The 24,242-nt window shown below is 34.2% G+C and overlaps 6 protein-coding genes across 13 annotated transcripts in view; 4 read left to right on the forward strand and 2 right to left on the reverse strand.

Annotated features, from left to right (window-relative positions):
* LOC129788961 (inactivation-no-after-potential D protein) overlaps nt 1-19,705 on the forward strand; it is a 28,390-nt gene extending 8,685 nt beyond the window's left edge. For 4 of the 8 annotated variants that reach the window (XM_055825480.1, XM_055825481.1, XM_055825483.1 and 1 more), the window contains 11 exons: nt 6,779-6,822; nt 7,088-7,173; nt 11,593-11,808; nt 12,041-12,151; nt 12,374-12,458; nt 12,588-12,691; nt 12,849-12,875; nt 13,741-13,831; nt 13,979-14,172; nt 16,511-17,503; nt 17,631-19,705. In XM_055825480.1, the coding sequence (XP_055681455.1) occupies nt 6,779-6,822; nt 7,088-7,173; nt 11,593-11,808; nt 12,041-12,151; nt 12,374-12,458; nt 12,588-12,691; nt 12,849-12,875; nt 13,741-13,831; nt 13,979-14,172; nt 16,511-17,503; nt 17,631-17,804 (2,125 nt within the window). In that variant the 3' untranslated portion in view covers nt 17,805-19,705. Of the gene's footprint in view, nt 1-1,689; nt 2,896-6,778; nt 6,823-7,087; nt 7,174-11,592; nt 11,809-12,040; nt 12,152-12,373; nt 12,459-12,587; nt 12,692-12,848; nt 12,876-13,740; nt 13,832-13,978; nt 14,173-16,510; nt 17,504-17,630 lie in introns of those variants that run through there. The other 4 variants (XM_055825482.1, XM_055825488.1, XM_055825484.1 and 1 more) reach the window with 3 other exon arrangements.
* The window catches only part of LOC129788976 (dachshund homolog 2), a 1,190,888-nt gene that overhangs the window by 337,355 nt on the left and 829,291 nt on the right, over nt 1-24,242 (forward strand). The gene's annotated exons all lie outside the window — the stretch shown is intronic.
* The window catches only part of LOC129788985 (uncharacterized), a 511,890-nt gene that overhangs the window by 116,386 nt on the left and 371,262 nt on the right, over nt 1-24,242 (reverse strand). The window lies entirely within an intron of this gene.
* The window catches only part of LOC129789155 (60S ribosomal protein L34-like), a 62,415-nt gene that overhangs the window by 11,966 nt on the left and 26,207 nt on the right, over nt 1-24,242 (forward strand). The window lies entirely within an intron of this gene.
* On the reverse strand, nt 19,598-21,136 carry LOC129789091 (uncharacterized). Its single transcript, XM_055825730.1, has 3 exons — nt 20,550-21,136; nt 20,010-20,477; nt 19,598-19,907 (listed from the first exon to the last, which is right to left on the reverse strand). Exons 1-3 carry the CDS (start codon nt 20,940-20,942, stop codon nt 19,836-19,838), a joined length of 933 nt encoding a protein of 310 aa, XP_055681705.1. The 5' UTR covers nt 20,943-21,136; the 3' UTR covers nt 19,598-19,835.
* On the forward strand, nt 21,201-24,157 carry LOC129789022 (mucin-2). Its single transcript, XM_055825630.1, has 2 exons — nt 21,201-23,062; nt 23,934-24,157. Exon 1 carries the CDS (start codon nt 21,429-21,431, stop codon nt 22,956-22,958), a length of 1,530 nt encoding a protein of 509 aa, XP_055681605.1. The 5' UTR covers nt 21,201-21,428; the 3' UTR covers nt 22,959-23,062; nt 23,934-24,157.

The raw sequence follows: 24,242 nt of genomic DNA on the forward strand, positions 1-24,242 counted from the left end.
TAATTCGAGGGTTGGAAAATATACTAACTCATTTTTGTTGATTTTCAGGAGAGCGATTTGAAGTTTTAGATTTACATTGCTTCTTATGTAAAACTTTTTACAGTTTTCGCTGTAACTTTGTAGGGAACAAATATTCGAATTTGTCCTTTTGAGGGAAGATGAAGGACATCAAATGTTATCGAAAAATGCGTTAAAAATATACTATACTAACTCGACTTAGTATAGTGTATTTTCCGACCCTCGAATTTGCATAATGTTCTTTCCATCAATTTCATTTTTCAAACTATTTCAAATTAATATATTTTTCAGTAAAAATAAAATATTCTTGTCTATTTTGAAGTAAAAATAATGTAAAAAAATCATAAAAATACGATGTTATTGATACTTGCCACGCATTTTCGATTTTACCTCCACAAAATTCCACTTCAGATCATTTTCACGCAACACACTGGTTGGAAATCGCTGCCAATGGCATGAAGTTGATAATTTTTTTTTAATGGGTAATTCTGTGGAATTGTGGATAATTCCCGGACACACCGACACAAGCAAATAGTTTTGCCATTAAAGTCACACACCGCGTCAATTTGACGAGTTAGTACCATCCATTTTAATAAAATTCGTGTACAATCATTAATTTTGCCAAATACTCCGATTCATAAACATTTTTGACACAACACATCCAAACACACCCCTCCTATATGTCCACCGGGCGTCTCCATTGAGAATTTTCAAGCAACACGAGCGTGCTAAAATAAATCCACCACGTCCTACCCGTTTAAATTTGTACAATATATTGCGGTTCCGTGTATTTGAGATCTCGTCATATTATACACACACCCACCCACACTCATAATTTTCACCCAATAAATCCTTCTCTGAAACATCCCCCTCTTCATCACACTCACAAATCGCACCCACAACAAATCCTCCGGAAAAACCCAAATCAATCAATCAGACACTAACCAGAGCCCACAAAATTGTATTTTAAATAATTTACAAAAAGGATTTTCCACGGATGCCAGCAGCACCATCCCACCCAGAGACTTCCAATTCCATATTGCTTCGTCTCTGGACATTAAACACTTTGTATGGTACCCTCCCCGCCCCCCCCCCCGGCCGTAGAAATCTTTTGGGTTTTTGCATTGAGAGGAAAAAGCGCGGGGAGTTTTGGTTAACAGAGAGTTTGTGGGATTTCTTGGCCTCATTTCAAGATTCCCAGAGCTCTCTCACACTCATCCATTTGGGTAATTAATTGAAAATTCCAAACAAACATTCTCTCGTGCGGAAAAGTTCTCTCCTCACACACCAAATTATGACAAATTCCCATTTATTCAGCAGGACCCGAGAAAAATACTTGAGAGAAAATTTTGTATATTTTCTCCCCACCAATGGATTCCTATCCTCCTAACATATATTTTCACTTGCTGATCTCTCTTCTAAACAGCTTTACTGAAAAATCCCTTTAACTCGTACAGCCACGCTTCATCTGCTTAAGGTGGAGGAATATTGTAAATAATCGATTTTTTTATAAAATAATATTATTCATTTCTTTGTGTATTTTGGTAAAGATTTTTTTTTAAATTTTCTCAAAGTTTGAGTTTGAAATTGTTCTGAAAAGTCAATTCTTTATCAGTAGGAATTTCTAAAGCTTTCCCTGTAACTGTATCATTTTCAATGGGAAAATCTGGGTTAACAAAATGGTTAAGCTTTTGTCCTCAAAATCGTATTCCTTAACCGATTTTGCTAAAATTTAATAGAAATTCTTCTAATATTATTTACTTCATTCATTTAGCTCTGACTACATACAAAACTGATAAAATAACTAGTTCGTTAAAAGAAATTTAAATAGGGAAAGGTAAGTGTTGAGCACTTAATTAAATTCAATAAATTCTTCTCACTTCTAAATTGAATGGAAAAATGAGTTCTTGGAAGCATTTAGAAGAGGTTTTTTGCCCCCCAAATGTTGCGAGCTTTTCTCCATGAAAACACAAATTCGGGTGAAAAATTGTGAGAAGGAGGAGGGTTGCAGGCACAATAGAGAGAGGAACCCAACAAGACGTATAAAATATTTTAATATAATTTGGGATTATTCTTTTCACTCTCACAGTCCACATCGTCAGATTTTCTTGTGGATTTTTTTTTATTCCCAATTTTTGCTTTTTTTTCTCACAACCAATAAATGGCTAAAAATATAACACACCATCATTTTTCCAATTTACACACACACGCAATTTTTTTTCACGAATTTTTCTCCTGAGAGAAATCATAAGGAGAAGAAGTATGAAGCAGAAAAAATATGTGGCTACGATAGTATCATAGGAGAATTTTCATATCTTTGCGCTTTTTTTCTCGTGCTCTTCTACACCTTTTTTTTGCTGGCTGCTCTCGCTCTCTCCGCTCCATCGTCTACGAAATAGCGAATTGTTACTGATAAAAGATCCCCCCGCATTGGCTTGTGGATACCCCGGGTGCCAACCATACGTTGAAATTGAAATTGTTGGAGAATCCAACCGACCACATTTTCTCGCACTCTCTGTCTCCCTCTCGTTCACATTGGACCTCCACTTGGTAGTGCTTGGTGTTTCTTTAACACGGCTGTGATTCTCTCGTATGGTTTTCTACATTAGACAAGTATCGTACAATTTTATTTTTCCTCGCCATCGTACTCAGGACAGTTGGGTGCAATTGAGAGCAATTTGGCTGGCTTCGCGAGTGGTTTGTGATTTTCTTTGGTCCCTGGGATTTGTGTGGTGCCCCCCCTCGTCCCCCCGTACCGTGTGTGAGTCGCATTTTGTGACAATATTGCCGCCAAATGTTGAATGGCGAACTGGGTGAATATTGTAAGAATATTCTGTATACGGTGTTCTGGAGACGACCAGGAGATCCGCCGCCGAGGTGAGGGCATAATACAGTGTGTGGCTTTGGTTCACAAAACACTTTTCTATGGCTTCGTGTGTGAGTGTTATTTTAATTAAATAAACACCTTTTTGTATGTCGTACAGTGGCTACGGAAACGCTGTTTTCTTTCTCATGTTTTAACAAACTCCACATTCTCCACCACGGTCACATGTATTTTTTTTCTTCTTTTTTTCTGCATCGGTGTAGGAGTTTTCTTTTTATGCCAATTTGTACGCGATATGTTATTGAATGATTGTACAGAATGCATTTTCTTTAAAACTATTTTGTACAAATTCTCATCAAGGTGTAGCCCAAAGTTGAGAGTAAATTTCCCAAAGAAAGGGGAAAAGTTTTACTGATAAAACGATATTTATATCAATATTCCTACAGAAAAATCCTATATAAATATTTTCTCAGAGAATCTGAATTTCAAATTTCTCTTTCTTCATTGATAAAATAATTAAATATATTTTTCTTAAAAGTCTTGAGAAATTAAGTAATCAATTCAAAGAGCGCCACAACAAAGATTTGGTGCTGTTTGCCAAAAAGCAAAGCCACAATCTTGCAAAATTTCGCTAAATGAATTTTAAATTTTTTCTACTCAATGGGCTTTACCCCTTGACATTCATACCCAGCTTCTCATTCTTCTTACCACTTGGCACTAACAATTATTTTTGCATATAGAACAAAAAGTGTTGGTATAATATGTTTTCAGGTAGTAGTCGAGTGAACAAACACAGTGTAGGTGGTTGCAAATTAAACCACACACCTGGAGGAGAGAAAATGAGGAAAATTCTCTTGAAGAAAATGGTTTTTTCGTTGCGCAAAGAATAAAGAAATTAAGTCAAGAAAAGCAAGTGAATGCAATTAGTTGTGCATACAATTTGTGCTATTTGAGTGGCGACATTGGTGTTGAAGAAGGTAGAATAAAATGCAGAAAAAAGTGCACTTTAAATTCCCCAACGACCCACAGAAATAGTATCTCAAAGAGACGAGAGATAAATTGAATTAACATTTATCTCAAACACGTTTTCATCATTGCACAGTTCCCTCGTATAGTTTTAGTTTACTAATGCACAATTCTCTTAAATGAATTTTGCAAAATCTTTTAGAAAATTTATAAAATATTCATAATTTGAGGAATTTTATTTATTATTCGTTAGAAGATTTATTGTTTAAAATCTTGAATACTTCATGCTATATTTTTGTTCTTAAAGAAAAAGGGGATTCACTTTTAATTGTAAAATCAAAGAGTATGGTAGTAACAACTAATAATAAAGTACATACTATCACTAGATATATAATCCAAACTAAATCTTATTCTAATTAGAAAAGAAAATTTCTTTACTCAATTAAACTAAATTTTAGCTCATAATTTACGGCTTTTTGGCAAATAAAAGGTTATGTTATTTACGTGGCGTAACTTTTTGCGACAAACATTTTACAATTTATTAGTGAGTTTCCCAAAAAAAAACTCTTCTTTTCTTTTATGTATCATGCAAAAATAATAAAAATAAATATTCTCCTGAGTATTCTTTTGCCATCAATGCCTTCCTCATCTAATTGAAGATGTTAACATTCAGTGAGAAGATTAAATTACAGAGAGGTAACACCGAATATGGGGGCACAGTAAAAAATTATATATATGTTCACATATGTATGTATAGGTACACCATAAGGTTTTTCCTTATCACGAATTTTCCCTTCGTCGCACAAGAGTCATCTGAATTCCCGATTATTTTCCTTATCAAAAAAAAAGTCGTTCGAATGTGAATGTGTTGTATAAAAGCACAAGAAGAATATCTCGACATTTTCGACTTTTATAGTATAAATGAAAGATTACATAAATAGAGTCATTTTAGCGAACTGTATGTGCTATGAATGGTGTGACGAATTATTTTTTTGTGAATAAAAAATGTTTAATTCCTGGAAAATGTGCACAGGGAGTGTCAGAAGAGGAAAGCTGTGAGTGATGAGATTTTTCCTGACCCTTAGTGTGGGAGTAATGGGGCGCGGGGGTAAAAGAGGAGGAAATTTCAATGAGGACCAATTATATTGTGAAGAGAGTCAACTATACCTATCTGTTAAGAATTGAGCGAGAGTGTGGGAACGTGAGATTATGTGAATCATTTTCAGTGCCACTGTTTTCTTCTTTTATTTTTTTTCTACCTCATTTACTCTACATGTGCAATATACAACAGTCACAGAACTTTCTTCACCTTCCCTGTTGGGAAATTGCACACTCCACCGATCCCAATTTACTCGTAAAGTGTCACCTCGCATTTAATTGGATGACAAACAGTGTACTCGTGAAAGGGAGTCATCAAAATCATCTCATGCATTTATCAAAGGGAACATACACCGTCATTTCAGTAAACTTATTAACCCATCCCCCACTTTATTACCTCCCGCCATCAATTTAGTTTTTTTTTTCATTAATTCTCTGTCCGCTCTTTGATAATCAAAATCACCGTAACATCATTTAGTATATAGGTAGTTTAAATTACAAAAAAAAATCGTCCATTGGCAACCAGAAACCTCCATATAGTGTACTACAGCATAAAATCATCATAGTCGCTGAATGTGCAATAATAGAATAATGCAATCAATTGACCATTTGAAAGGAGATGAAAAGCCTTTTGGGAGCTATACATTTACTACACATTCAGGCAATTACATGCACACACTCACACACTCACACACAATTTGTGACAAACTTTGAACAATCTCTCCCATCATGAACACTCCTCTCCCTCGTCCCAGTATCACATTACAACCATTTGATAACATATTTAGCGCTCTAAATGGAAATTATTTTTGTTATAATTTTATCAAATGATTATTGATTCAGAAGTTTTTTTTCGCGATTTGTTTTTCAAACCACAGCAAAAAAAAACATTGAAAATGTGAAGATGAGAAAATAATTCCATTTATTGCGAATTATGCACGCGTTATCAATTTATTTGCTAAAAGAGAATTTCAGCACGAAATAATTCAAAGTTTATTTTAGAAAATTTAATGAAAAATCAATTTTTAACGAATTTCCAATTTCAAATAATATTGTTTATGAATAAATTAACCAATTTTAATTATTGTGGTTCATTGTATTAGAAAATAATATAATTATAATATTCTAATACATATTGTTCTGAAATAATTCGCAATTGCAAAACGTACCTATTTTGTATAGAATTCATGTTTTATTCTACCTAAAATATAAAGGAGTTTATTCATTCTAATACTCTGGAAGACTCTCTAATAGCACTGCAAGACGAAAGACATTTTAGTGCAAAACTCATTTCTACTTTTTTTTTCTACTATTAGTATTTTTTTTTTCAATTTTATCAATATATTTCTAACAAATGTTCGGTCCTTGCAATTGAATTTCATTCCATGAAATGACCTAATTTCAAAAACTTGTAAGAATTCTTGTTGATCTCCTTTGAGCTTTTTTTCAAAGACGGAAACGCTATAAGCTCGAGTTTGTTTTAGCATAGATTCAACATAAAATCTTATTCATTTACGGGTCTTTTAACAATTAAAAAAAAATTAAATCTTTTATAAAAATTATGAAAAACTTTCAATTAGTTTACTAGTTTTTTTTTTTCATTTATAAAATTGATTTTTAAACCTTTTTAATAATTTGAAATTCTCTTCTTATATTAAAAGCACAACGCTGAAGCTTTTCTTTAATTTCTTTTTTACCGGAAAATACTTTTAAGGAATTTTAGTCAGTCTTTTAGGATTCTGCCAAACAAATTGCCGCAGTCTCTAATTTCTAATCACACATTGCAAATTAAGCACCTCTGGATTACTAATATAAATTGTATCTTTCTCATCTATCTTTTCGCAATCTTCCCTCCCTCACATGTGTACATAGAATGACGGTGGCAACAGCATTGGAAAATGTGGAAACCAATTGTGGTGAGTTGAAACCTCAAAAGAAGCGTGTATGATTTTCTGTTCTTCAATGTTTTATGTTTGGCATAGAAAAGCTGATATTTTTTTCTTTCGTTATCATAATTCAATAAAACAATGTGACTACGTGGCGCCTCCACTGCACTTTTGAGCTTATTATTGTTTTTAAGCTAATTTAAAGTCAATTAAAACTTTGACAAGTTATTAACTTTCTTATGGATTTCTCATCGTCTTACTGTTTTTTTTTCTTCCTTTTTACTACATAACATAGGTGACTTGGTGTCTGGGAGTACTGTGAAAGTCCATCTAGAACGTACAAAGGATACATCGTTTGGGATATGCATTGTTGGTGGTCAGGTAAGTTTAACTTTCTCGCGCAAAGAAACTATTAAACTTATCACATAGAGGAGAAAATTGTACTATAAAGATTTTCCCTCAAGATTTGTTTTATTTTTCCTACAAAAACGAATCAAACAATTTCGAGAGCTTTTATTGAGAGATCTAATCTCTATAGGGGTCCAGAAACTTTTCAAACAAAAAATACTCCTTTGAGTGTATTTTCCGTTTATTATTTTGTGAAAATGAAAATTCCTCTTCTCCTTTCACATGGACGACACAGAGCTAGACCATTATGGAAATTGAATTAATTTGAAAAGCTATCTTGCATTTGGATAAATTGAAAATATTCCCTCTTACAATGGCATATATAGAGCACGTATAGTGTCTAAATTGGAATTTCCATTGGCGTTGTCATTATCCCTCAATGTGGGTGCAAAAGTACAACTCTCTCTTGCATAAATGGTTAATTGCGCATGCCACCAGGACATGTGCATCACATTGCAAGAGTGGGCATTGCATGAGAAATGAAAAAGGACACAAAAGTGGTTCGAACTAAACGTGGTGGAAACAAGAGGTGAGCTGCATTCAATAGACCGGTGGATGTCAATCCTTAAACAAGTGTTGTGATTTAATCCAAACTCCCTCTCTGTTCCAACGGAAATTGCTCTTTGTGCGGGAAATTTTACTCCACAATATTCCTCAAATTATATTTTGCGAAAAAAGGTAATTTAGAATTTCTCAATTAACTTTTTAACCGCGTCCAGAGAGAAATGCCATATAATTTGGAGTAAAAAAAATTCGCTCAATGAGAAAAAGTTTTAAAGTGAAGACAATTTAAGGAGAAGAAAAAAGGCAAATACTGAAGAAAGAGCAAAAGACTATTAAATCGATTTTGTTGCCCAAGTTCCTTATGTTTTTATAGAACATTCTTTAATGATTTGGTTGCGTGCTAAAGTCCACATATAACCCACCACAGACACTAAACTTTTTCAAGAGAACTTTCCCCCAAATGGATAAATTATACCTTTTAGTGTGATACTGCTTGGCAAAAAAAAGGACACTACAGACATTTTGTACACAATACTTTTGTGTAAAAAGAAGGAGAGAAAATGTCCATGTTCTGGCAATAAACTTAATCCAGTTGGAAGAATTTTTCGTGGTAAGTCCTTTTGCCTGCCAAATGGATAAATTGTTACCTATATACAAGTCTCTGACAATTCTGTATAGGTACTATATATGGCTTAAATGTGGTCAAAGTGTTTTGATATTGAAGCCTGACCTTCCACATTTAGACGCTCTCTCTCCCTTTTCACCCCACCAACCTTCACTCTTTTAAACCCCAAAACACACAAAATATTTTATAGTGACCAACGTGAATAAAAATTCTCTTGGCCTATTCTACAAATTTATAGAGATTTCGTCAAAGGATAAGTTTTTAATAAATATTTATTTAAATTGGTTTTTATGAATACTTAAAAACCAGAGAGTGGGAGGCTGTCGACATATAACAACGTGAGGGCATTTAAACGGATATGAGTTTATCAATTTTCAACTTCAGCAAACAAATTATTATAATTTTGCAAGCCAATATTCCTTTTTATATTAAAGACTATAATTTATTTCTTTGAATTTTTGAAACGAGCACTCAAAAGAAAATTATGAATAAAGAGAGTTTTTGTACATTTAATATTCTTTTGATTTTTGTAAAGTTTATTTAAAGCAACAAGATCTTTCCCTGAGAAATTAAAATCTTTATAAAGTTTTTCATTTTCTTATCATATTACGTTTGCTCTAAAGATTACGAAAAGTTGTTGATTTTACGCGAATAATTACACGATTTTAGTAAACTTCCGTCTTAATTGTTTTAATTAAATTATACTCGTTTCTTCTTTCGCAGTCTGTGAATTTTATTTATATTAATTTCTTTGTAACAATTCTTCAACTTTTACGCCACTTTTCCTCTCGACTTAAGGCTTTTGGGGACTGCCTCAATAATTATGGGAACTTTGTAGAGATAAATTTATTCTTTTTTTTTTTCAATTTGAATATCTCTTCAAGCTTTCTAACTAATTAGGTTTTTATTGAGGTAGTCCTTCTATCCCAAAAAAAAAGTCAGAAAAAAATCAAAAATAATGTACACAGAATATAAATATATAGGTCAAAATGTTAAAATGTGAAAGAGGAAGAAGACCCAGTGGTGTATTCACGATTCAATCAACAGATTTGTGTATTAAAACTAAATAACTCCACCATATGGACATGCCAAGCATAACAAATGCATTCGCAAATGGAATGATAAATGAGTTTTCTGGCTGCAAAAGCAATTTTCGTGAAAATTCTCTTGTAAGCCCCGAAGTGGTGGTGGTGGGTATCATGCTCCCCTGCCTCCCATCACGAGAACAGCAGCAGCATGTATGCTGGGGAAAAACATCAAAACACCCCCCAATTTTCCACTTCATCCACATTGTGATTATCGAAGAATAAAAATGGGATAATATCCAATGAAGATTATGGGGGATACAAGTTCCCAAATAAAACCCCTTGCATAATATAGAGGAGGTGCCTATATTTTCCTCTTTTGCGCCACATTCCTTCACTGTGGACTCCCCCGCCGATATTTTCATTTTATAGACAATTTATGACAAATACATACTACATATATGTACAGAGTAGAGTGACTTTTCCGAATAAATTTCCACATCAGTAGCCATTAAACTCTTTTCACTGCTCCTTGGGGGCCCCTTTGGGTTCATTCGAAAGGAGTTTAGCTTCTCTCCCCCACTTCTCAATTTCTCCCAGAATACCGTACACGTTATATGTATGGCATATATAGGTATGTAGGTACCATATAATAAAAGAAAACAAGCACATTTGCCCTTGCCCGGATAAACATCCCGCTTCCAATTTGAAAACTCTCCTTCTTCCTTGGACTCTCTACAACATGGAACTCATAAGAGGATATATTCAGGAATATTATGGGAATACTCTACCGCTATATGTGCTACACCCACACTTCATATTTTTCTATAAACACTTCTTTTGTTGCAAATGTTTTTCTCTTTTTTTAAATGACTCTCCATCACTATATTCAAAGGCCTTTTCTATCCCACACCCCCTTTGGGGATTCTTCTTTTTTGCCCTTCTCACTCAATGCCCCATATAATACATCCCCCATAGTGAAAGAAGAAAAACTTGTGTAAACACACAGGTTAAATACTACACGTCTGGGATGACACAGCAGTCCAATCCACCCACACACCCCCCGTAGGGATATTCTTTCTCACAAAATAATATCCACAAAGTGAAATGTTAGATTAAAAAGTTTAGTAATTGATTTCTTTTTTAATGAATCTCATTTTTCCATCGGAAAAACATTTTATGTATATAGGTATATACCGCATTCTCATGCTCCATCTATTTTATGCTCTAATTGTTTGATACTCCGAAAAAAATCTCATTTTACTCTTCATGGGAATAATGAGAAGCAAAAGGTTGATTTGTCCCCATGATTTCTTTCTACACTAGTGTGCAAAAATTGGCATTAAGAATTAAGAATTAAGAACAATAGAAAATTGCTAGAATTTTCTAGACCTAATGTGAAGTTTTATATTATTTTCAAGTCACTGCGTTACGAAAGTTTTCTGAATGAGCTTTTTCTTCAAGATTTTTCAATGAAATGAATATTTTTCCACTCAAAATTATTCAGAATTGAAGAGATGAAAAGAGTCGAGTGCTTGTTATGTAAAATACTCTGTACAGAATATTACATTATTACTTGTGAAAATGATATTTTATTTACTTATTTATACAGAAAGTAATTTTCAACCGCCATGGAATTAAAATGAAAAATGCCTCACAAAGTAATAGGGATTAAATAATTAAAATTCGTTTCTACATTTCACAGGAAAAGCGGGGAATTAAATACGGTCAATTAAAAATAAAGGCAATTGATTCAGATAAATGAAAATAATCTGTAATGAATGGAACAAGCACAATTAATTAAACATGTTTTTATTCAATGAGAAAAATAAATTAATTAGCAATATAATCACATCAAAATAAAAATCATATTAATGACAATTTTTTTTTGTGTGAGATAAAAGAATTCCGCAAAAGCATTATTAATTCCACTTAAAGCATACATATAGCGCTTTACTGAATTGATTTAAAGAATGAAAAACAAATAATATAAATACGGTAGGTAATAAAAAAAACCAACCGTACAAGTGCGTTTGATGAGAGAAATCATTGAGAAAGTGAGGCTCATCTAAAAATATACTTCAATGTCTTTAGTGTTTAACATTTCCGATTGATTGGGAAGATTAAGGTGGGTGTCGGGAAAGGTCTCTGTTTTGGATTTTAACACATCCACTCCCACCAACACCTGCAACACTCAAACCATTCAAATAACATGCTCTCTTTCCCTTCTCAACACAGGTGAATCTCTCAGGCAACAACAAAATCGTTGGAGTATTCATCAAAAACATCATCCCCGATAGTCCAGCCGACAGGTGTAGCCTCTTGAAAATTGGAGATCGCATTTTGGCTGTGGATGAAGTAAATCTACGTGATGCTTCGCATCAATTTGCCGTGAGTGTGATCAAAAACGCTGGCCTATCGATTAATTTACTCATCGAGCGCTTCAACAAATGGGTAAAGTCTATATTGTGATACTTCAATCGTCACATGAGAAAATAAACGTCTCCACCACACACAATCCCACCCACAGCAGCATTCAACCACACTCACTTCACACACAAACCTTAAATTCTGTATGCAAAAGTTCTTAAGTTTGAGGAGACAGTGTTTAGACATTTCACCCGAAAGATCCCATCAATTCGTTGTTGTGTAAAGTATCTCCTTCATTTCTTGTTTAATCTTTTAGCAAAATGATATATTCAACGTCTGCGACGGTGATGACAAATCTGTAGCACTGGAGAAGCGTCAACCACCACCTGTGACACCGTCCAGAACACCTGATTTAGTCGTGGTGCAAGTAAGTTGTGTTTCTTCTTATTCTTTTCATTTAATGAGTTTCTAAAGAATTCACGAGAATCTCAAGAGAATTCATGAAAAATCAATTTTTAAGCTAAACAGTTTCTTTTATGGTATTCTATGAATGAGAACTATGAAATCTATCACGTCCAACACTTTTTTTCCAACACTAATTAAACTTTTTTTAATATTTTCTTTCATAACATTTTTTTTCTTCAAACAGGGGTCCAATTCAGCTGATGAAAAAGCAACTGAGGAAAATGATGAGAAGCCCGTTGAAAATGCAGAAACAATAAAGAATTCAAATGGTGAGTTTTCCCGTATTTTTCTTCACATTTTCTCCCCCATCCATGTGACTTATTAAAAAGTCGTGGAAAAGCACGTTGCAAAAAGTAATTTAATGATTAAAAAAAATAACAATCTTCAATGTTTTACAGATGTTGAGAAAAAAGATGCAAAAAATGATGACGAATCATCTGGAAGTAGCGATGAGGATAGTCGTGATATGTCTGGTAGAGTTTTAACAAAAGCCGGCATGGAGGTAAGCTAAATTAATTAAACATTTCAACCTTTTTGTGAATAACAAAAAAGCCATAACATTGTACAAATTGATTACAATGAAGATCTTAATTAAAATCATATACTAATCATGAAATATTAATCAAACGCCTGGATGCTTTGGATGAAAAAATAATCAGAAGAAAATTGCAATTGCTACACCAACGGTTAGGCAACAATTAAGCACTATTTACACTTAGCTGAATGTCTCTCTATGTCTAAATTCTTTCAATGTTTAGTGGGTTTTTTTAATCCCAATATTGAGACTTAAAGTTTGCAGCTGTTTCCTCGTTTTTAATACTTTGCAGATTTTTTTTTGAATCTTCTCAAAGTGATGAAAAATTAATTAAAGTTCAACAAAAAAGCTCTATTAAGTCTCGTTGGGGTTAAAATCCTCAAACTGTGAATGACATTTATTGTGTGTCTTTCTGTGTATGCTAAAGAAAATATTTAAGCTAATTAAATAATATTTTGCACAGAAGCTCCTCCAGTATTTAACGGAATAGAGGTGGAGCTTCGGTGTAAACTTGAAATAAATATTTTCTGTGGCATTTTATTCGTTATATTTTTTTTGAAAAGGTTATGGTCATTGTTTAATTTTTATTTTCATGCTCTTTTATCTAAATATCTGATTTTATTCATAAATCTACATAAATTATTTTATTTATTATTTTTTTCAATTTCTAAATAATTTTTCTGTGTGAGATTTAACTTTTTTATCACTTTCAATTGACTGGGTGTTGTTGCATGATAATGATCAATATTTTAATTTAAATTCTTCAACTTTCTTTAAGCAAATTTAAAAAAAAGAGAGAATAAGAAGAAAGTTTATCTGAAGAACAAGAGAAAATCAATATAAATGTGTATAATAGATTATGTGAAAACGTCCAATTTGCATCGTTTGGAATCTTTTTAATCTCCTTTTCCTCGGTGTAGAATTATTTTCCTAATTAGATTTCGTGAGCGAAACTTTCACTTCCTTCGAGACGGTGAATTATATACAATTTATACATTATATTATTTTATTTATAGATCGACAGAGCATCAGCTGGCAATGTAAAGTTGAATAAGAATGAAATGGCAAAGGGGGATGAGGTGGAAGATGAGTTTGGCTACACATCGTGTAAGTCATGCAATTTTAACTTCAATTCTTTCACATTTATCCTCAGCAAAGCAGTGCACAAGCAATTTTCTTTCTCACTTTGAGGATTAACTCCTTGAGACATTCATCTTAAATCCTTTTTCTTTTCTTTTCATCCATTTTTTCTAGTTAAATTGAAAAAGAGATATGGCGCATTGGGAACGGTGATTCAGCATGAAATGAAGAAAACGGAAAAGGGGAGCATGGGGATTTCATTGGCTGGACACAGGGACCGCAATAAGATGGCTTGCTTCATTGCAGGCATTAATCCAAAGGGGTTGGCAGCTCAATCGGATTTAAAAGTTGGCGATGAAATTCTCGAGGTATGTGATTGTAAATCTTTCTGCTATTTGATACCGCATATAATAGAATGTACTACATGTTCCATTCAGAATGCAAAATTTGAGATAAAATTCATTTGAGAGTCATTCTTGAATTTTTGAAAATTTTGAAATGTTTGGTTGCCTCATAATTGCCCGGATTTCAGATCTTTTAGGGTTTTAAGATAGTTTTGAAGGGAACTATCGATTTAGATTATACTTTTTATGCATCAAGCATATGCGTCTTTGGATATTTTTTTTTTAACTGAAATGAATTTTTAATAATATTTGTATCCTTTGAACAATTTTAAAAAAAAATCATTTTTCATTTTTCAAATGTTTTTTTTGTTTGCATTAAGATTGCGACACTCTGTAAAGAAATTTTCTTCTATTGTACACGTATTGTACACACAGAAAAATTTTTCGCATTTTGTGAATGCGAGTGAAATGGTTCGCAGTTTCAATCTGCGAGCCTCAGGTAGACTCGCACATTACTATTACGAGTCTATGGTAGATAGTTTCTTTCTCACTAACATTTGACAGGTTTTTTTTTGACAAGCTCCTTGTTTATTTTCAATTTGCCCGTTACCGCAATGCCTCATCTAAAGAACACTGACACGATTTTCTAGAGACGTGGTATATGAGATATTCAGTCCAGAAAACGTTTTTACACGTTTTTTTTCTGGTTTTCCTGCAACAAAAAAGCATTTTCATCATACACGTATGATTTTGGGTCATTTTATAAAAGATGTTACACCATTGAAAGATTAACTTCTGCAAAAAGATTTCGTGACGACATGTCGTAGGATAATCCATACCTTTTTCTCTTTTCGTCATTGAATAAATTCTTAATATATCCAATCATTTACAAAATTTTGCAAATATTTTTTTTATAATTACAAAAAAAAACCCAAAAATTATTTATAGAAAATTAAATTAAGCTGTTTTACGAAATCTTATGTCGCAAAGTGCTACTTTAAAATAACACGAGCTACTTTAGAAAGGATTTTCAGTCGGGATTTCGCCCTCAAATTCTTTTGACCGCCATCTTGCATACCAAACTATTATTGATTTTTTTAAATTCATATCTTTGATTCTACAAAATAGGGCTTTATAACGTTTCATAAGATCTATATTTTCCTAAATTAAAACAAATAAATTAATAATTAAAATAAAAAAAATAATATTCGCGTGAAAAACAAGTTTATGGTTATGGGAAATGTGAGAAACATCATCCAAAAAGCATGGTTGTAAAATAAAATATTTATTTTACATTACATTTGTTGGAAAAAAGTTCGGATAAAATGGCGGCCATTTTTGAATTGCTTAAAAATTTTTATCTAAAATTGATCAACGTAACCATATTAATATACTTTCATATTTTACCATTAAGCTTATAATAAGCTTTAATATTTATGATCGGACATTTCGGTTTAGGATTGTTCGTCCGATTGACTTAAATTTTATTTTATAAAGTTAAATTAATGTCTTATGAAACATTATCAAGTTAAATTAGTTTTTGACGATATTTTTTAAATATCCTTTCTAAAGTAGTTCAAGTTATCTTAAAGTAACCCTGCGACGTAAGATTTTATAACACAGCCTTATTTAAGAGTCTATTAATTAACTTTTGTTTTTTTTTAATTATAAAAAATAATTCAAACTTTGAAAGTCATTATGAAATTATTTAATGACGAAAAAAGAAAAAGTATGGATTATCCTACGACATATCGTCATGAAATTCTGTTGCAGAAATTATTTTTTCTATGGTTGTGACATCCTTTAAAAAATATGCGAAAATTTATGTTTTCGAGAAGAAATTTTATTTTTGTGGACCTTTACATGAGATCAGATAATGATTTTTGGTGTTTTAATAGTTTTTCCAGATGAAAAATTAACAAAATAAAAATCATGTGTAAAATTGGTAATTCCGCCCAATTTCCGCGCGGCGCTAGTGTTTGTGAAAGAAACCTTTTAAATGTTTTTTCTGCTATAACATTTGCTTTCTTCTCGTCAATTTTATCAATTAATATTGTATTTTTATTTATCTATTTTGGGCAAATAATGCTATTTATGGAAGAAATATTGCTTTTAAATTGGTGTAAGTGATTGAGCAAATCAGTATTTATAGAATTCAATGTTCAATTTCGGTCCAATAAATGTGAAAATTTTCGAGAAATAGTGCGAATGAGTGCGAGTGAAATATTCGTATTTTGTCTATGCGAGTGGCCCACTCGCAAAAATTGACGATTTGACTGCCACTTTTTGTCATTTTTTTTCTGTGTGTACATAACTTTTTCCTTATATATGTATATGTATGTAATCTTTGGTATTATTATAGGTAAATGGAATAGTTCTCCATGGACGGAGTCACCTAAATGCATCGGCAATCATAAAATCCCTCCCTGGTCCAATTGTAAAGTTCATTCTACTGCGAAAGGAGAAGAACCTCGAGGATTTAGCAGTGCGGCCAGTGACACAGTTCCCGATAAATCTCGACACGGAGGCCGAGAGTATTGTGGCGAATTTTAAGAATGCCAAAACCATCACAATGCAGAAAACTGGCCACAGTCTCGGTATCATGATAATCGAGGGCAAGCACTCGGATGTGGGTCAAGGAATCTTCGTGTCAGACATCCAAGAGGGCTCAACGGCAGAACGTGCTGGACTGTGTATCGGTGATATGATACTATCTGTGAATAGTGACTCTCTACTTGGGTGCAATTACGAAACTGCAGCTGGTTTGCTCAAGAAAACCGAAGGATTGGTCACACTGAAGATTTGCAATCCGAACCGGAAGGAGGAACGTCGCGATGGTAGTATTGCGAGTGAATCACGGAAATCCCTGGATCGACCACGCGAGGACGATGGGAAGCTCATAAGTCAGCCCGTAACACCGAAATCCCACAAATCCGCAAAGGATATGGCACCGGAGATTGCGAAAGAAATCACCGCAAATCGTGAGTCAATTATTGAAATCGACGCCGAAAAGAAGCCACTTGGCCTCCATGTGGTCGGTGGATGTGATACCATTGTGAAGAATGGAGCTGTGATTGTTCAAATCTATCCGGGTGGTGCAATTGCCAAGGATGGCCGCCTCAAGGTGTTTGATCAAATTCTCGAGGTGAATGGGATAAAGTTGACACCGGAAAAAAATGCCGAAGCCTTCAAGAAGGTATTAGTACAATCCTACGATAAGATGACTGTGAGTGTTTGGCGTGCGGACCCAATTGATGTGCAAACTTTCGAAGTGGACCTGATAAAGAAGAGTGGCAAGGATCTTGGGATTCAATTCGCAGAACACAATGGCCATGGGCTCGTGATATCCTTAATCGTGAGTAATTTCAGTTTTCTCTTTTATTTTTCAAAGTTCAAAGTTAAAGCTCAACGATGGGAGCTTAAAATAAATCCTAATCCTTGCAAAAGAGAAATAAAATAAAATCTTTTGTACTATTTTATAGCTTCCGGGAGGATTAGCTGAAGCTGATGGGAGACTACTGAAGGGTGACACTGTTTGTGGGGTAAATGGGGAATCCCTGGCTAATCAACCGTACGATGTTTGTGTGATTCTTCTAAAAGTATGTCAAGGAAAGACCAATTTAAAAATTCTGCGACCAGCACCAAAGAAACGTTGAAAATTTTATCCTTACAAAAAAACCAATGTGTAGCATCCAATGCATCTTAGAGAGTATATAATAAGAAAACAAGTAGAGAAAATTATATAAAACAAAATTGCATGCAAAGCTGAGGGGAGCTACTGCTTAAGGAACAATGTGGAAATGCTCCTCCTCCTTCTTCTAAACTAAGGACTTTAATCCTATATAAAAGTGGAATCTTTTCTTTTACTTTCACACCATTCTCTGTGACTCTCCTTATCTGCAGAAAGCTTTTATGAAACCCTTTTGAAGACAGTCACAACCCACAGGAGATTTAGAGAGTTTAGAGAAATAAAACTTAATTTGTTAAACTTTCCTAAAAATTAAAAATTCTTCACTATATAAAAACTCAAAAATTAAGCCATCAAGGACTAAGGGAATTAACAGAAATTTGTCTTGGTAGAAAATTAAACAAACGAAGGACATTCTTCTCCTTCTGAGACTTCAGCAGTAGCTCCCTTTCAGGGAGAAAGTGAATCTAATTAATACATGTATGACACTTATGCCAAATTTTTAAAACAAAATTATATCTTTGACAAAAGTATAAAAAAATTACATATTGAAAGTCAAATTATTAGCCAAAAAAAATCTAATATACCAATTAAAAAAAATCACAGAAATTTCCCTGAAAAATAAATTAGATAAGTAAAAATATTTTTATTAAGGAATCGCTCCATTTTTGTTTAGAAAGTTCCAAGTCTGTTGAAGATTTATTATAATTTTGTATTTTTATGGTTTTTTCACCTTTTCAGTATTCAATTTTTATTCTAATCTGTATTTTATTTAAGAGACTGAGGCTATAAACTAACTACTAACCTAAGTACGTTATATTAGAAAGGATATTACCGATATTTTATTAAATTTAATTTAAAAGTTGATACAAGCGACGAGTTTTATCAAAGAAGATTTTAAAATTTCTTTTAGGTTCTTTTTCTTTAAGTTCTTTAAATAAAATTCCTTAAATGGAATTTAATTCTGTCTATTTTTTAAGATTTAAAAAATATTTGTAAAATTTAGATATTTAGACTACTTTTGTCTCTTTAATTTAATTATTTTGTTCCTGCCTTAGCAGCTTTAATTAAAACCGATCTAGAATTTGATTAAGGGCCCTATTTTCCTTCTCTTGCCCAGAATTTTAAGAACAAAATATAATGATCCTTATTAATCATTTACTTAGAATTCATTTAAAATGAAAGATTTTTCAACGTTCAACTCGTATTAGGTCTAAAGCTTATGACGAGGCTTTAAAAATAAAGATTTTGCTCTAGAGATAATTTATTTAATTTTATTTTTTAAATAAATAGAGAAATCTTACTCAAAAAAAAAATAATAGAAAAATATCTTTGGAGTTAAAGATTAAAATCCTTCTTGGAACTTTCTAAATTAAAAAAGGAGAGCTTCCGCTCAAATGAGGAAAGTTTTCCTTTAGTTTTTTCTTTCTTCTCCAAAATGGGAAATGAGATGATAAAAAATATTTAAAAGAAAAAAATCATTGTTAGGATCTTTCAATTTTTAATTAATAAGATGAATAAATTATAAATAATGAGAAAATGAAAAAAATTCATTAGCCATAAATGAGAACTTTAGCAAAATGTGCATTTTAAAGGAGTCCAAAGTTAAGGAATAAAACTTCTAAAAAAAAAACTTATGTCAAAGGAAATCTGAATTTTTGAACTAAGAAATTTCTATGTGAATTATATTATTGAAATTATTATGAAGAGACATGAATTATATTTCAGATAAAAAAAAAGATGAGAAAAACTAGCCAAAAATTAATTATATACCATATATATTAAATATCACTTATTAACATAATTTTATGATTGTATTATTGAAATTAAATAGCAAGTACAACAATCCAATATATAGAAAAAGTTAAATTCGTTTTTTTTTTCTTTATTTCTGTTAATCCTTCAACGGATTTTCTTTTTGTGAACTTCAGAATCTTCAGAATTCAAAAAAATAATTAATCGTCGACTTACACAAATATTCTTCAGTTACCGGAAGTCCTTACTCTTTGGAGGCCTCATCGAGCTTCTTATTGAGTATTGTGCAAATCTCAAAATCCAGCACTTCGCGAATCTGTGGGGAGTGGAGGAGACATAGATTGAGTTGAGAAATTAGAACACAAAGGCCATCCAGAGAGCGAGATTTTCAATTGAATGATTGCTCGAGCATATTTACCTTCATTTGCTCCGAGTTCTCGCACATATTAATCCGAAGAACGTGTTGGGCTTCTTTGGTCCACTTCATGAGCATTTCCAGCCTGTCCACTTTCACTTTACCCAAAACATTGGAATAGCAGAATGGAATGGTCCTCCAGGGAGCTCGAGAGAGTGTCATATTGAGGATTAGAGCGACACTTTTAATGAGAATGAAGAAGTTAAACAAATCATCTTTGAAGTTGTTCAGTCGGAGTCCCTGAAGTTGCTTCAGCAAATAATCAACATCATGTGGACGATAGATCTCCTTCTCATTTACGGTCTCACTTCCCATGGCGCTGTGGAAGGCTACCCAACTCAGAGAAAGAGCCACGTAGTAGTTGAAATCATTGATGAACCACATTTGCTGGACAATGTGGTAAACATTGAGGGGATCCTTGCTATCAACACTCCTCAAGCTAATCAGTATCCTCTTCACTGCAATATGAATCTATTCATTGAAAAAAAGAAGAAATCTTTTAAAGTATTTCCCACAAGATATTTTAGATAATTTCCAGCTCACCATTATGGGATCTTCAATCCAATCATCTGTGGGGATTCCACAAATGTGCCCACGAAGTTGAGCAATTTTCATCGAGTAAGAAATTGATGGATCCTTCACGATAGTTATTACTGAGAACATCTGCACCATTGCCAGGTAACCGCCAAAGGATTTGGGATTAATCGTGCACAGATTATCAATTAACTTCTCCAGATTCTTGTGATCCTGCTGAATGAGCGGCATCATATCAAGCAGCTCCTGGAATTCCCTCAATTCCTCAGCAACGAGCCCACTTTCATTGCCTTTTGCCACATCAAATTGGATATCTTTGATGGTATTCACATGGACGCCTGAGTAGATGAAATCCCGAGGAGTTTTACAATCTCCATCAAAGTTCTTCTCCTCGAAAAACATTTTCTGTTTTCTTCGTTTTTTTCTCTCGTAATTTTAAGCAGATTCTTGATTTTTGTTTTTCTTTGTATCCTTGATGTCCTTCCGTCTCTTTGATATTTTTTTATTCACCAATTTCCAGGAAAACTCCCAAGTTCCCTAACAATTCTAAACTATTCAGGAAGCAGCCTTTCATGGGTTAAATTGTCCCACAAAGAACCACAATTGGGCATTCAGAACCTCAAAGAACTTTAGGAAAATTAGCAAAGGAGTGCGTGCAGTAGAATTTGGGACACACTAGTTCTGTCAGTGTCGTGCCAGATGAAAAAAAATCCCATGAGAACCTTCCTTTTTGCGTGTGCAATTCTAGTCAAGGAAAAAGGAACCCGTGAGTGCATTGTGCGAGGCCTTTTGGTGCTGCCACGATACCCAAAGCACCCAGCAGTGCATCTTTTACCATCCCACAGTGCGTGTACCCGTTGATTGGTGATGTGAATTACAGGAAGCAGGATGGGATGTATCAACAGCAAGAGGGACATAAATGACACACATCCCAATATTTTTCGCGTTATAAACGTCAATGAGGAGGGTGTGGAGCTCTGGGCGGGGGATATTGAAGTCAATTGGGCCAACTTGACGCTGTACCGGAAGGGGAAGGAGCCCACACGGTACGTATGGCCACTACGATGCCTCCGGAGGTATGGCTACGATGGGGATGTCTTCTGCTTCGAGGCAGGAAGGCGCTGCCTTACGGGCGAGGGTATCTACTCATTCCGATGCCGTCGCGCTGAGCACCTCTTCAATCTCCTACAGTCCCACATTGAGGGTAACACGTACAATGCATCGGATGAGAATACCAATGCTGCCGAAGGGCAGTCAGCCAGCAATCGTCACTCCACCCTGTCGACAGGAAGTGGTGTGATGAGACCCAATAGTGGCATCCTGCCCAGTAGCTACATCATTGGTGGACGCACGGAAGTCACATCACCCAGTCAGGTGATCTCCCCCAATGGGACAATCCACTCGAGTTCCCTGCAGAGTCGCAGCTCAGACACACTGGCTGCCGAGGGGAATTATCTGGAACCAACGCCAAATCGTCAGCAAGCACCGAGATTCACGTCGGGAATGCGATTGGGAAGTGTGGGCAGTGGCCCCATTAGTCCGGATCTCATTTCACCCGGATCCCCAAACAGTATTACCAACATCCTCGAAGTGACAACCCTCAATCCCCTTCCCAGCACCCACACACAGAGCACGGGTGTGAGTAATCTGTACCAGGAATTCCCCCTGAGGGAGCACAACAACAACAAGAAGCTCTCTTTGGACATTCCGCCACAGGAGAATGCCCCCGCGGAGCCACAGGCCACCACTGAGGGCTCCGTGGCGTGCTCACCCAGCCGTGTGCCTGATTTGGTGTCGCAGAAGAGTGTGTGCTCTCCCACGGCATCCGTGGACATCGATAGTTCCCACATGTACATGAATATTGCTCCAGGTGAGATGAAAATGACGAAATCCATGTCAAATCCCACGCACATCGAGAGCACCGATGTGGTGGCCAGTACCATGACCCCCACGTCCACATCACTCTTCCGGTTTACACGCATGAATTCCTATGGGACTGATCCGGCGGAGAGGTGCTACGAGAACCTCAATCCTAGTGAGATGAAGCCCCTTCTCACGGGACGCTTCCCTGCTGCTGCAGATGCGGCAAAAACCTCCGAACCCAGTACACCAACAGCAGAGAATCGTGTTGTGAACTACATTGTGTTGGATTTGGATCACACACCTGGTGGGGGTGGCAATGGCGCAGCAGGGAGTGCACCGGGGGAGACACCAGGTGCCATTGGAGGGAGCCTCCTACCGCCGGAAAGCCCAAAGAAGGCAGCACTGGGCTATGCAACAATTGACTTCAACAAAACCGCCGCTCTGTCCAATTCAACGACTCCGTCTTCCGAGCTCGAAAGCGAAGGTGCCACCCGGAAGACCCGGCACAGCTCCACAATTGTCACCACGCGACAGAGCAACTCCATAAGCGATTGAACGTACCACCCCCTTCCTTCCTTATGGTGGTCACATGGAATTGAGACAATTCGTCCAGGCTGTGTCCCCACAGCAGGAACAACAGCACAACAATGCGCCATCAGGTAGTAATTTCTTTTGTGCAGAATTTCACATTTTAAATGATCCTTTTTTGATTAATTTTTATAGAAAAATTAAAAAAAGAAAAATAATTTATAAGCTGCTCAATTAAATGGGGCTTATAGCTAAGAGAATATTTAATTATTCGATTCAGAAAAAATATTCAGAATAAATAAAAGTTGTCGAATAGACCGATTCTTAGAAAATTGATTTCTCCTTTATTAAATTCGAAAGATAAAATTTCTTTTTGGTATGTTTTCTGTGAAAAAGAATTGCAAGATTTAAAACAAAATTTAGTACATTTAGTCGTCATAGTCGAGACACATTTTTTGTGCAATAAAAGCTTTAGTATTTATCTTTAATAAGGCAGAAAAGAAAACATTTTCCACAGAATAATTTAATGAATTTTGTAAATAATTTACAGAATTTGATTTTCAAATGATCTTTTCAATAAAATTTTTTTTAGTTAAAATGAGGTAATGAGTTAAAATCGATTCTTGTTTAAAATTTCTTTAATTACTATAAACCTCTCTCAGACGCATAAGACTATGAAATTGAACGCACAGAAAACATAAAATAATGAAAACTTTTATCAGTTTCTGATTTTTCTTAAAAGGAGTTTTTAAGGAAGTTTTTTTTCCCTGGAACCTACTCTCCCTGTTTTAACATAAAAAAATAATGTAAATAAACTTGTCTCAACTACAATAGATCTAAAAGTGTACTAATTCTTTTAGATCTGCTACTATATCAAGATCTTTATTACAGAATACAAAAAAAAAACATTTTTTTGATTTCTGAAGATCATTTAATGAGAAATTCGTACAAAATACTTCCTGATGATTTGCATTGTGAATTTACTACACATCGAACTCTCAGATAATGTTCAAACGGAAGGGAAATATCCTAAACTAAAGACAAAAACTCCCCTTCCTCTGACATTGTTAAATCTGAAGAGGCATCATTGAGAAAAAAAAATGTTTTACACTAAATGAGAAGAAGAAAAAAATGGAATTTTTGTGATTTTTTATATACATAAAAAAGAGAAAAAAATATAAAAAATATATTAGAAATGATAGGAAAACCTAATTTAATAAATATTATTAAAGAAAAATAAATAAATAATTATGTATTTAATCAAGGTGGTGTCACAATAGACAAAAAAAAAGAAAAGAGATATTTTTTCTT

Source organism: Lutzomyia longipalpis, chromosome 2 (assembly GCF_024334085.1).
Source record: "Lutzomyia longipalpis isolate SR_M1_2022 chromosome 2, ASM2433408v1".
Lineage (NCBI taxonomy): Eukaryota > Metazoa > Arthropoda > Insecta > Diptera > Psychodidae > Lutzomyia > Lutzomyia longipalpis.

Coding starts and splice junctions, on each gene's coding strand:
- LOC129789022 (XM_055825630.1), top strand. CDS start 21,429: ATGGGATGTATCAACAGCAAGAGGGACATAAATGACACACATCCCAAT.
- LOC129789091 (XM_055825730.1), bottom strand. CDS start 20,942: ATGTTTTTCGAGGAGAAGAACTTTGATGGAGATTGTAAAACTCCTCGG. Junction 20,478..20,549: donor GGATTGAAGATCCCATAATG/GTGAGCTGGAAA, acceptor TTCAATGAATAG/ATTCATATTGCAGTGAAGAG. Junction 19,908..20,009: donor AGAACTCGGAGCAAATGAAG/GTAAATATGCTC, acceptor CACTCCCCACAG/ATTCGCGAAGTGCTGGATTT.